At 41.3% G+C, this 14,060-nt stretch overlaps 1 protein-coding gene across 1 annotated transcript; it reads left to right on the top strand.

Moving 5' to 3' along the window:
- The first annotated feature begins 12,555 nt into the window (after positions 1–12,555).
- Positions 12,556–13,843, top strand: LOC138907650 (uncharacterized). Its single transcript, XM_070198256.1, has 3 exons — positions 12,556–12,720; positions 12,922–13,153; positions 13,767–13,843. Exons 1-3 carry the CDS (start codon positions 12,556–12,558, stop codon positions 13,841–13,843), a joined length of 474 nt encoding a protein of 157 aa, XP_070054357.1.
- Positions 13,844–14,060: the final 217 nt, after the last annotated feature.

The following is a 14,060-nucleotide window of genomic DNA, read 5'->3' as shown; positions in this document are numbered from 1 at the left end:
TATGAGGTGCCGTGGAAATATAAAAATGGGCTGAGATCCGTGTTTAAGAAAAATATGAAAATGGGTTGAGATTTAACGCCACCTAGGCACTCATCTCATAGGTTAAAACTCAATGTTTACAATACCAAAATGACTGAATATGCATAGAAAATATACAAGAATTATCAAATAAGCCTAACAGGTATGACTCCCTATTAATATTATTGTACAATTAAATTTTACAAAGGGAAAATTTTAATCTCATAAATATTTTACCACAAGGACCTCGTCCTTACATAACTTTCATCGCGGCTTGCAATCCGATTTAAATATTTCACATCATGTATAAAAATGCGAGGATCTCGTCCTCCACTCCGAATCACAAGTATTTTGCACATTGTGCCAACTAAAATTTTCAATTTACTTTCTTTCTTCTTTTCAATATATTTCATAAACAATTTTCACAACATATAATGAACCCTCATACCGGTTAGGGCGTATAATTCATAAAAATTGGAATCAATTATTCTGAAATACATTAAACCCACTGTATCGAATAATAAAATTTTGCTTTTGGACTTATAGCCGTCAATGGTGCACAAAAATAAAATGACAGGCACGGGCTCACATCTCTAAATCTCCCAACAGGGATACACATATAAGTAGGGCTGCTTATCGGGCGGATTGGGCAGTTATTTACTCTTAACGGTTTGGCTTATCGATTATCGGCTTTTAAATGTATTAATCCGCTAGCCACCCGATAAGATATCGGGCGGATTGGTATCGGTTTAGCTCTTATCGGGCGGTTTATCGGCCTAATTCAATCTATATTGCGTGCATTAATTGTTTGCTGACCGATGTGACTCAAAATAAGATTCATATGCTCAGCAGACTACATTCCAGTCTATAGAATACAATATATGAGTCCATTATATCCCAAAGCAGACTACATTACATATGACCCAGAATACATGTCTTTCCTCCGCCCACAACTGCAAAGGAAAAGTTAATGATTAATTTTGAAATGATAAAATTCCAGTCTATATTCAAAGTGAGTCTAGAATACATATTTCAAAATGATTAATTCATAAGTGAGCAGACTACACAGAAATGTTTGGCCTGCAAGTAACGCCAAACAGTGCTTGAATTTATGCAGCTTCAAAGTTCAAACAACAATTTAATCCATAAGCGAGTAGATCCCTGTAAAAAATATGCATACACCAAATTTTAGTATTATGCAACGAAGTAAAGACTGTGATAAATACTACTGTCTTGATTCTTGTTTGATGTTTAGATGACTTTTCTCATACATATTCTTTCCGAATAGATCATTAAATGCTCAATATTGTTTTCGCAACGTATTTCCTAGTAGATTAGTAATAGAGATAGAGTACTGGAACTCCTTCAAATAATGACCCAATACGTTATATATGAAAGTGGAAGAAGGATATTTAATATATATATACATGGATAAAAATAAATTTTATATATATATATATATATATATATATATATATATATATATATATATATATATATATATATATATATATATATATATTCTTAACAGGTTAACGGATTATCCGTTAAGAAAATTGAATAATCCGCCCCCAAATCGATAAGCCGTTAATAAAAAAATTTCAATCCGTTCCCCGTCCGTTAAACCGTTAACCCGATACCAATAAGCCATTAATCTTCGGTTTCGGTTTCGGTTCGGTTTTCGATTTCGGTTCGGTTTTGAACACCCCTACATATAAGTGGGTCACAAATTTACGAAGCTCACCCATAAGTGGAGCATAATAGGAGGATTCACCTCAATATTCAGAACCAAATCAAATTAAGGAAAATATCCTTTTATAAAAAAAATCAGGATCGCACCTGTAACGACACCATCTGGTATATTGGCCTCAGCCAAATCATAGTAATTAAATCAACGGGTCGGGCCTCCACCTCTTAGGCGCCCACTACCCGCCCGTCCTCCACCTCTAGCTGACTGTGCATGTGGAGTATCAACTGGAATAAAGCTTGTAGCTTGAGTGTTCTGATGAAATCCACCCCTCCCAAGTCTGGGACAATCTCTCATGATATGCCTAGTATCACAACACTCGTAACAACCCCTCTGAGGTTGCGGCTGCTCGTAGTGAGTCTGTGCCGAATAACTGAAATAATCACCGTAAGAATCTCGTATCGGTGGTGCACTATAAACTGGAGCACCCCGAGTAATCTGATGTGCGGACTGAGCTGACCGACCGCTCGAGCCTCCGCTCTAATGGGTTCTAGATGAAGAGTAAAATCCACTGAACCCTCCAGATCTTTGAGACCTTTTGGCCTCCTTAGACTCCCTTTCCTCGCCTAAAATACCCTCAATCTTCAATTTAAACCAAGAGGTTTTCAAATTTTTCCCAACTCAATTTACCAATTAAATGATAAAAATAACCATGGATTCGGGTAATTTAACCAATATTGAGTTAAGAACACTTATCCCATTGTTTCCTCTGAAAATCACCCAAAATCGCCTCAAATCCGAGCTCCAAATCGTCAAAAACTGATTTCAGAACTTAAACTCACTGCCCAAACTTTTCTTCTTCGCGAACATGGTCAGTGCCTCGCGTTCGCGAAGCACAAAAATGCCTCTGCCTCAATGCCTTCTACGCGAACGCGTTCAACCCATCGCGAACGCGATGCTTCGTTCCCCTTCACTACGCGAACGCGACACCCCCTACGCGAATGCGTAGACCAATTGCCTGGGGTCTTCGGCTGCTTCCTCTCTTCTTCGCGAACGCGTAACACCTCTCGCGTTTGCGATGCACACCTAGTCCACTCTTCGCGAATGCGTGCTTCTCTTCGCTAACGCGAAGAGCAAATATTGCCAACCTCTCAGTTCCTCTTCGCGAACGCGAGGCTCCACTCGCGAACGCGATGAAGGAAACCAGATGGTGCATCAGAAAAATTCCAGCAGAGTTCCAAGTCCAAAAATCCAACCCGTTAACCATCCGAAACTCACCCGAGCCCCTCGGGACCTCAACCAAATATACCAAAAAGTCCTAAAATATCACACGGACTTAGTCGAACCCTCAAATCACTTCAAACAACATCAAAGCCATGAATCATACCCCAATTCAAGCCTAATGAACTTTGAAATTTCAAATTCTATATCTTGTGCCGAAACACATCAAATCAATCTGGAATGACTTCAAATTTTGCACACAAGTCATAATTGACATAACGAAGCTATTCCAATTTCCAGAATCGGATTTCGACCCCGATATCAAAAAGTCAACCCCCCCGGTCAAACTTTCCAAAAATTCATTTTTCGCCAATTCAAGCCAAATTCCTCTACGGACCTCCAAATAATTTTCCGGACACGCTCCTAAGTCCATAATCACCATACGGAGCTATTGACATCATCAAAATTCTATTCCGTAGTTGTTTTTACATAGTTCCGACTATGGTAAAAATCCTAAGACTTAAGCTTCCATCTCAGGAACTAAGTGTCCCAAATCTCTCCGAATCATCCGTAAATCAAACTCGACCACACACGCGGGTCATAATATATATTGCGAGCTGCTCAAGACCTTAAGTCACTGAACGGAACGTAAATTCTTAAAATGACAAGTCAGGTCATTACATGAACCCCTTGTGCAACATGCTAGAAAAGGATGCAAAGTTTGTGTTCAATGAAGAGTGCATGAAAGCTTTTGAGCTTCTCAAGTATAAATTGACAACCACTCCCATCATTACCGCACCCAATTGGAGCTCACCCTTTGAGCTCATGTGCGATGTCAGCGACGTTGCGGTAGGAGCAATTTTGGGACAAAGGATAAACAAGATATTTCATCCGGTTTATTATGCCAGCAAAATGATGAATGACGCCCAAGTCAATTATACGGTGACGGATAAAGAGTTGCTAGCTATTGTGTTCGCCATGGAAAAATTCAGGCCATATCTCATGGGTGCCAAAGTGATTGTACACACCTATCACGCAGCACTCTGTTACTTGATGACCAAAAAATACTCGAAGGCTAGATTGATGAGATGGGTTTTGCTGCTTCAAGATTTTGACCTCGAGATCATTGATAGAAAAGGAAGTGAGAATCAGGTAGCAGCTTATTTATCCCGCTTAGAAGAGGAAGGGAGACCCGAAGATGGTCTCAAAATTAATGATGCATTTTCGGATGAGCAACTCCTCTCTGTTTCTTTGAATGGTATGCCTTGGTTCCCGGATGTTGCTAATTTCCTTGTGATCGGCATTGTCCCTTGTGAGCTCTCTTCTAACCAAAGAAAGAAACTCAAATGGGACAACATGGATTATATGTCCCGGAGGAGGAGCAACTAAGTATACTTGATGCTTGTCATTCCTCGCCCTACGGTGGTCATCACGATGGGGCAAAAACTGCCTCCAAGGTTCTTAGTTGTGGATTTTATTGGCCAACCCTGTATAAAAATGCAAGTGAACTTGTTAAGAGGTATGATGAATGCGAGAGAGCTGGGGTAATTTCCAAGAAGGATGAAATGCCTCTCACCACTATTCTTGAAATTGACATTTTTGTCGTGTGGGGCATAGACTTCATGGGGCCTTTTGTGAGTTCGTGTGGTAACACTTACATTCTGGTAGTTGTTGATTATGTTTTCAAGTGGGTTGAAGCCGTGGCTTTGTCCAACAACGAGGCTCGGAGTGTGGTGGCATTCCTAAAGAAAAATATCTTCACACGGTTTGGCACTCCTCGGGCAATCATCAGTGATGTGGGTTCTCATTTCTACAATAGGGCATTCGACACTCTACTTTCCAAGTATGGTTTCAATCATAAGGTGTCAACCCCTTATCATCCCCAGGCTAATGGACAAGTTGAGGTCTCCAACAGGGAGATAAAGAGTATATTGTCAAAAACTGTCAATGCAAATAGGACGGATTGGTCAAGGAAACTTGACGACACTTTGTGGGCTTATAGGACTGCGTACAAGACTCCAATCGGTATGTCTCCGTACCGGTTGGTATTTGGGAAAGCGTGCCATTTGCCGGTTGAACTAGAGCATAAAGCCATGTGGGCTCTGAAGAGGTTAAATCTTGAGTGGGATGTTGCAGCAAATCTCCGGGTGGAGCACCTCAATGAATTAGATGAGTTCTGGTTTCATGCCTATTCCAGCTCGTCCTTATATAAGGACAAGACGAAGTGCTTGCACGACAAATATGCCCGGAACAAAGAGTTCAAGGAGGGTGATTTGGTTCTTCTCTTCAACTCCCGGTTACGACTGTTTTCGGGAAAGATCAAGTCGAAATGGAGTGGCCCCTTTGAAGTAGTGCATGTAACTCCCTTTTGTGCTCTTGACTTAAAAAACAAAAATGGTGAAATCTTCAGGGTTAATGGACACCGAGTGAAGCACTATCTCGACAAGTTTGATGGCAACCACGTGGTGGCCTTGATCAATTTCCAATGATGATGGTAACCTGCGTCGTGCCGCGACGTTAAATCAGGCGCTTCTTGCGAGGCAACCCATGTGTTTTTCTTTCTTTTTGATTTTCTTCTTAGATTAGGCTTTATTTTGAACTAACTGGTTGTGAACTTTGTGTAGGAATTGTTTTTGCAGTGCAGGACTGTTGCTGGAAAAATTTGCCTAAGTGTGAGAATTACGCTGACCGCGCTCAAAATTTCGCGGTCAGCGAGAGCTTTTCGCGGGGGCGCAAAATGTCAGCGGATGCGGACTTGAAAAGTCCAAAATATCAACTCTCTGAAGTTGTATTCGCGTCCGCGTTCAAAATTTCGCGGTCCGCGTTGATCTTACATGGCCGCACCCGTTATTTCGCTCTCAGCAGACTTGTTCCAGCAGTAGCCATTAAAAAAGGTAAAAGCACGGACCACGGTGGAATTTCGCGGACCGCGCTCCGGTGAGTCGGTGGGACCTCCTTGGTTTGATATAAATAGAATGTCCCAGTTCCTTTTACACTTTTCGAACTCCCAACTCTCACAGCAATAGAGCACTGTTCACCCTCTCTTTATTTGAACTTCAATCTCATCTCATTAATCAAGAATTAGTTTTCTACCACAAATCACACAACTGGTATGCTCACCTTTTTGTATTAATTTTATTTCTTTCTTCTCTTTTCTTTTAGTTTTCTTTTTCTTTCTAGTTAGGGTTACTACATGCCAAAATCAAAATCATGCTTAATTGATGCTAAAAATTCATGAGGGTACTGTTTAATGCCTAATGGGAGATAGGGTTATTTACTATGCTTAATAATCGAAATAATTTTTGCACTTAGTGAAAACCCTAGGTTTAAAATCAGTCATCAGTGCCCGTTAGTGTTGAACTCCGTAGACCGCGGTCCTTTTTACGCGGCCCGTGTTCATGTTATTGCAAGAGCTGAGTTGGTTATAAGTTCGCGGCCGCGATGCTTTTTCCGTGGTTCGCGGTTGACTTTACGCGGCCGCGCCCATTATTTTGCGGTCAGCGCTCATAAGCTTCAGAGACTTTAGCATTTGGTTACGTGGTCACATTCACTTTTACGTGGTCCGCGTTTGTGGTTTTACGGCTGCACCCATTATTTCGCGGACAGCGGATGTCAATGTTCAGAGAGTTGGTATTTTGATCCCAATCTCTTCGCGGACCGCGCTCCTTTTTATGTGGACTGCGTTGACCTTTCCGCGTCCGCGCTTGTTTTTTCGCTAACAGCGGACCCCTTCTTTGACAAACACTATGATCATTTCATCTACTTTCCTTTGATGATTCATTGAACAACAAATACTAATAAGCTTTCACTGATTGTGTATGCAGATAATGGTTCGATCTCGTGGCGGTCCGGAAAAATCACAAGGGATGGGAGAATCCTCACGGGGCCGGGGCAGAGGGAAACAGACTGCACCCTTAGCTCCTCAAAGGGTCATTGGGAAGAAGCAGACCCTCAGAATACCCACTCCCGACTCTTCTGAGACTAATGAATATGTCCCCTCCCGGGATATTTCTGAGAGGGAAGCAGCACAACCCCAACAAGAGGCTCAATCACAGCCCTACCGCCTCGTCAATGAATATACCTCTTTTTCTGGGTCGTCTGATGGCTCAGAAGGAGATAGTGAGACTTCGACACCACTCGCCCCACTTGTTGCAACTCCGGCCTCAACAGTGGTTCCAATTAATATCGATGAAGAAGAGGATGTCCCGGATGACGGGAGAGGTGGTGATACCAGGGTTGGAGGTTTGGTGAGATCAAGAAAGCCCGCAGTGTGGCAAGACAGATTTGTCAGTGAGAAAGCCTACCACAAGTTACGGGAATGGTGGCCTCAAAGGTCACTCACGCTCGAGAGGGATTTCATAGAAAGAGATCTTTTATCCCACAATCCCAATGTGAAGAGGCAATTTAATAAAAGAGTGGGGTGAAAGTTCTTCACTAGCAAGCTACCGGAGGCCAATGAGTACTTGGTCAAAGAATTCTACGCTAATGTCGCCCACATCAAAAAGGGCACATATGTGACTAAGGTACGGAACCGGAAGATCAAATTTGATGGCAAGACACTGAATGAATATGTCGGGTTCGATGATGTGGATGAATCCCTATACTTGGAGAAGGTGGCATTGGAAGAGGCAGCCCGTCCATGGCTTGCATAGGCGATAGCCATCCCCAGGACAACACCGGTTTGGCTTACACCTGGGTTCCTAATTACTAGAAACACTCTGAGCTTTGAAGCAAAAGGGTGGAGCACCTTCGTTTGCAACCGGCTAGACCCATCTCAGAATGACAGTGATATCCTAATCTCCCGGGTAATTATTGTGGCTTCTATCATAGCGAGATACCCAATAAATGTGGGAAACATTATGGCCCGAAACATCACCAAAGCTATCAGGAAGGAAGAAAGATCATACCCGTACCCCAACTTCCTCACCATGTATTTAGAAGACCAAGATGTAGAAGGGAGGGATTTTGACACCAAGGTGAAGCCGAAAAGGCCCTTTTCTTGGTACAACCTTCAGGGAGCAGACAATCCCAAGTCCAAAGGCAAATCCACTACCTCCGCTGGCCAGTCTGAAGAGCCAAGGGTAGTGGCCACTGGGTCCGAGCCTTCCACAGCCGAAGGTTCATCTGCTGCTATGCCACCTCCTCCCTCAGGGCTATCTGTCTCTGCCCCACTTTCTGTGCCTTCTTCCTCATCTTACCTTCAGACTGCACTGCGCGTTAATCAGACTTTATCCAGCATCAACAACTGGATGCAGGTAGCTACATCAAAGCTATCTGCCTTATCCAGTGCAGTCGCAGCACAGGTAGCTCCAGCACAGCTTCAGATGCCTCCGTCAGTGGAGGATTCTTTGAAGAAAATCCTTGACAACCAGAAGAAAATTCTGGAGACTCTAGGTACTCATGAGAAGGTGATCAAGGAACTGGGAAAATAGGTCAAGAAGGTGAAGAAGCATCAAGAGCATTTAAAGAAGGATATGGAGAAGCTTACTTCCGCTGGAGATATTCCTCTGGACCTCCTTATGGAGGAGACTGCCCCTGCCACACAGACAGCACAGCCATCAGAGCAGGAGGCTGACAGAGAGACGGTGAGAAAATTTGTGGTGCCCCAGACTGAGGACTTAGAGATTCAGTTGGAGGATCCTGATGGAGCTGAGGAGCCTACACAGTCTGAAGACCCTACCAGAGTGACTGACCCCATGCAGACAGAGACCTCATAGGGAGTTTTCTTTACACTCTATCCCTCCCCTGATCTATTTTTTGCTTTTAGCATTGAGGACAATGCTAATTTCTATTTGGGTAGGGGGTCCTATTTTGATTTGATGACTGGCTTGTAATAATTCTGATACTAATTTTCTTTATTTTTACTTATCGTTATTTTCATTTTCGTTATTTTTCACTTTTGGTATGTATATAACTTTACCATTCCATGTATATATTCATCCCCATTTTGTATATATTCGTTTCACTCCCCTATTGTACATATTCATTTTACTTTCCGTATTTTACTTGATAACTTCTTTTGTAATTTTTCTTAAATAGCTTAGCTTCTTATTTCCTTTAGTAGCTTCTTTTTGAGTTTGTAGCTTCTTTTTTTTTTACATTTCTGCGTGATCAATAAGCCTTTGGTTTTCTTAATGCCACGGTTCTTTCCGAAGGTGGATGTTGTGTGAACCGGGTGGCTCTTCCCAACGATGGATGGCGTGACAACCTTCTTAAGGGATTGAGTCTATTTTTCTTTTTGTTTTGATATATAGTAGTAATGAATAAAAGTGGCTCAAGTAGGCTTCACTTGGCACTAACACATTTACCTTTGACCTCATGGTTAAAGACAAGTTTGTTGACGAGATTAGCTCTAGTTGTGACCTTTAGACTCTTGAGTTGACTAAAACTATCATCAAGTGGTTTCTGTGAACCATCTGTGATCTTCAATCTTAGTTAGGGTTGTTGTGGGCCCTCAACTCTATTCTCTTTAATAATCTTGTAGCTTGAGAGGTAAGATTTTGAATTGCAAGTCCAAGTCCCGTGCCAACAAGTCTAGAACTTGCCCTGAATGTTTGTCTAGGCGAAATTCTAAGTATAGCTCGACTTGAGAAGTGATTATAGGCTCTACTTGTCCCATTTGAACTTTGAAAACTTTCGTATCCTACCATTATGATATCCTTAGTCAACCCCTTTGAGCCTAAGCCTTTTTCATTCAATAACCACATTACAAGCCCTCATCTGTTTTATAATGACCCTCTCTTGGCACCCAATCTTTCCTTAGTACCCATGATGAACATTTGGTAAAAACATAAGTTTGGGGGAGAAACGAGAAATTTCGAAGTGATGAAAGGTTCAAAGAACAAAAAAAAAATTGATGAAAAGGAAAGGCAAGGAAAAGGATGAAAAGCCGAAAAGAAGCATGTCAAAAAGAAAGTAAAGGTTAAAAGGATTCAAGAAAACAATGTTGAAAGGCATGGAATGAAGAAAAAAGGAGAAAAATGATTGTCATGAAGAAGAAAGAGTGACAATGTGTCTCTCTAGTTCACCTAAGGAAGAAGAAAATGATTCAGAGAGTCAAGAAAGTATGAGCCGAAATGAGAAAATGGGGTGCGTAAGGAAAGATGATACCATCATAGTTCATTATGTCCTACCTTGATCCAAAACGCCTTCATTACATCCAGCTAAAGCTCTATAGGATTTCAAGTTGAGTGAGCTTACATTAGTGGTGATTTACATGAGGGGCAAGCTTATGGTACTTAGAGCCGGACTTGTGACATTCTTTTGAGAGTGATGAGCGCACTTTATTACAATTCCTGTTTTGAGTGTCACATTCTATAAGGTGAGATTAGCTCATGGAGAGTAGAGGAGGAGGAGTCTGGTATCCACAATCACCTACGTGAGAGAGCGAGTTTCCTTGATGAATTGAGTCAACTCTTGATGCTCTTGTGTCACATTAGAACTATGGAACTCAAGAAGTCATAGCATGATGTTGTTGATAATGCATTTGTGTTGAGGGTAATTGTTAGTCCCAAATGATGCTTGATGAAGTCATCTTAGGACAATTGAAATTTTTCTTTCTTTTTCTTGTGGAGGTGGGAATTACCTTATTTGCTTGAGGACAAGCAAAAGCTTAAGTTTGGGGGAGTTGATAACTAGGGATTTTAGCCTATTATTTGCTTTCTTTTGCTTAGGTTTTGGGTCAAAAATGCATAAAGGTATTCCCTAAAACTAACTTAATGTGCTTGCTTGCAGGGTTTGGTCAAAATGAGGCAAAGAAGCCATAATCAACTCAAGAAGGAGTCAAACTTGCATAAGTCCAAGGCTGGGACTAGAGCGCTGGGAGCGGCAGAAAAGTGCGACCGCGTAAGGACCACTGCTGAGGCGGCCACTGTTACGCAGTCCGCGAAAGTAGATTTAGAGAAGCTGCTTTCAGTACTAAAAGTCACCGCTAATCGCATTGGAAAAGCGCAGCCGGAAAATCATTGGCGCGGCCGCGAGGGGATTTTCACTGAAAGCGTGGTTCGAGTTTCAGAGACTCTACAGCTTGGGCTCAAAGGAAGAATGTGACCCGTGTCCAAATTACACGGACGCGAATTACTCTTACGCGGATGCGGTCACAATTCCGCTGAGAGCATGGTTTGAAGTTCAGAGACCCTTCAAGTTGAGCTTAACAGAAGAACGCGGTCCGCGTCAAAAATACGCGACCGCGATGGAAGCTTACGCGGACGCGGCTAAAATTATGCGGTCCGCGAAACCAAGTCCAACCCAAGACCAGAATTGAAGAAACACGGACCGCGCTCACTTTTACGCGGCCGCGAAAGCTCAAGCACAGACACGGTCAGAATTACGCATCCGCGAATTCTCCGCAGGGGCATTTTTGTCTGAAATTTTCAGCTGTGTATAAATAGATTCTTTTAGCAATTTCAGATTAAGTTTTGTTTTAGAGAGCACGTGAACAACTGGGTTTTACCCTTTTGAGTAATTTTAGAGTAGATTTATCTTCAATCTTTAGATTTTCATCTTGCATTTAAATATTATGGCTTATATTTCATCTCTATCTTTGATTTCTGCTATAATTATGAGTAGTTAGACCCCATAGCTAGGGTTGTGATCCAACCCTAGTGTGGGTATTTAATGGGTCTTGAATTTTAGGGCTTAATTATTTATGGGTTAGTGGTATTTGGCCTAATTCATGCTTTAATTGTAGAATTAGTGGTTGCAATCATTGATTCATGCCTTTATGACTTAGACTCTTCTTGAGAAAGAGGGTTTAAGTCTAGGAAAATTAGGCTAACAAGGAATTGGGGTGAATTCGAGAGATTGATAGCCCCAATTAAAGGTTTAAACCTAGAGATAGTAATACCCGACTTGAGCCAATTTCACTTGCATTGCATGAACACCCATTTGGGCTTGAGAAAGCCAAATCGGGCAAAGTCACTCAAACTACCGAGAGGTATAGAGTGAGTATTTATGTGTGATGGTTATATCACGACCCCAATCATAACAAACTTGCCCTAGATTCTTGATACCCATTAGATACTCACCTAGGCGGAAGTTACTTCCCTAGTGCCTTTTATCACTTGAAAACTTTCACAAAAATATTGTGCTTAGATTACTCTTTAGCATTCAATAGTATCAAACTTAGAATAGAATCAATCACAACTATGGTTAGAAGTGTAATTAGAAACAACACGCACATCTAGATTAGTTAGAAACCCAACTCCAAACCAAATTAACTCCCTGTGAAAACTGATCCCGACCTCATCGGGTAAAACTGCATCGACCACTCCTCGCTACTTTATAGTGGTGTAGGGTTGGAACCGATCACACTCGACCAAGATAAAAATGAAGTAAATTTCAATAATTTAACTTGGGACTGGAGAAACAAATTTGTTAATTTTCTACAGTGTGGAACCTTACCTGAAGACAAGAAAGAGTCTCAGCTACTTCGACGAAAAATTGCCCGTTACTGCTTAATTCGAGGAAATTTATATCGAAAGATGTTCAGGGGACCTTTAGTAAGATGCCTCAGACCTGCTCAGACAGAATATGTGACGAGAGAAGTACACAAGGAACATTGTGGAAATCACGCAGGAGGAAGATCCTTGGTAATAACTTTAATTAGAGCAGGATATTGATGGCCAAGAATGGAAGAAGATGCAGAAAATTTTATGGCAAAGTGTGATAAATGTCAACGATATGGCAATAACATACATCGCCCAACAGAGCTATTACATACAGTTATTTTCCCATGGCTATTCATGAAGTGGGGGATGGATATCGCGGGACCATTGCCACAAGCTAAAGGAAAGGTACGATTTTTATTAGTATTAACAGATTATTTTTCTAAATGGGTAGAGGCAGGATCCTTCAAATAGGTGCGAAAGAAGGAAGTCATCGATTTTATTTTGCGAAACATTATATGCCGATTCGGAGTGCCAAGAGAAATCGTATGTGATAATGGCTCACAATTCATAGGCACGAAAGTCACATAAGTTTTTCAGAGTTGGCAGATCAAACGAATAACTTCCTCACCTTATCACCTCGTGGACAATGGACAAGCTGAATCAACAAACAAGGTTATTATTAATAATTTGAAAAAGAGATTAGAGGAATCAAAAGGCAAGTGGCCTGAGGCGTTACCAGGAGTATTATGGGCTTATCAAACGATAGCAAAGACAGGCACGGGAGAGACTCCATTTTCACTTGTTTATGGTGCTGAAGCCTTAATTCTAGTTGAAATAGGTAAGCCAAGTACGAGATTTACACAAGCAACTGAGGAATTAAATGGTAAAGAGATAAGAACGAATTTAGATTTACTCAAGGAAAGAAGAGAAGCGGCTCTAATAAGAATAATAGCTTAGAAGCAAAGAGCGGTACTACAATAGGAAAGCTCATCTCAGATACTCCAAGATTGGGGACTTCGTTCTCAAAAAGGATTTTCAATCAATAAAAGCAGCTGGTGCAGGGAAGTTGAGTCCAAATTGGGAAGGTCCTTACAAGATTCGAAGCATCGCTGGAAAAGGTGCTTATGAGTTATAAACCATGGAAGGCAAGGTACTACCTTCGAATTGGAATGTTGTTCATTTAAAGAAGTATTACTTCTAGGCAAAAGAAGTACCCACTGTCAGGTATCGATCAACTATGATTTTATTTTGTTCTTTTAAATTATACTAACAATTTTAGATGATAGGCAAAAAGCTAGCTCACACCAAATGATGATATTAGACCCGAAAGACATGCGGAATACAGAATTATTCCCGGTCTAGGTTACAACCTTTCTGATGGAAATAAAAAGGGTTAACCAGTCATCATTTAAATGTATACCTTTGAGTCTCGTATGTATTTTCCTTTTCAGGAAATGGACCAAACAGAAGGAATAATCAAGTGCTTGAGATTTCATACTTCAAAGCTCTAACACTTGGGGGACTGTAGATATAAAGGCAAAGAAGACTAAAAGTCAACTGAAGGCAAAGAAGACTAAAAGTTAGAATTCAAGCCTGGATCAACCTAAAATCAAAAGTCAAGAGCTAATCAAGAGTCAAAAAATAAGCCTGAGTCAAAAACCTTTGAAGAAGCCTTGATAAGGTTTAAACTCACGGACACAAATTACATTTCAAGTTCCTACGAGTTTTTAGGTTAAGGGTAATAA

Source organism: Nicotiana tomentosiformis, chromosome 3 (assembly GCF_000390325.3).
Source record: "Nicotiana tomentosiformis chromosome 3, ASM39032v3, whole genome shotgun sequence".
Lineage (NCBI taxonomy): Eukaryota > Viridiplantae > Streptophyta > Magnoliopsida > Solanales > Solanaceae > Nicotiana > Nicotiana tomentosiformis.
The sequence above is the reverse complement of the archived record's forward strand: the minus strand, read 5'-3'. Positions and strand labels throughout refer to the sequence as shown.

What these genes read in the sequence shown, in the direction of transcription:
- LOC138907650 (XM_070198256.1), top strand. Translation starts at nt 12,556, where the DNA reads ATGGAAGAAGATGCAGAAAATTTTATGGCAAAGTGTGATAAATGTCAA. An exon ending in TGCCACAAGCTAAAGGAAAG is followed by an intron (nt 12,721 to 12,921) that starts GTACGATTTTTA and finishes CAGAGTTGGCAG; the next exon opens with ATCAAACGAATAACTTCCTC. An exon ending in CTTAATTCTAGTTGAAATAG is followed by an intron (nt 13,154 to 13,766) that starts GTAAGCCAAGTA and finishes TTTCCTTTTCAG; the next exon opens with GAAATGGACCAAACAGAAGG.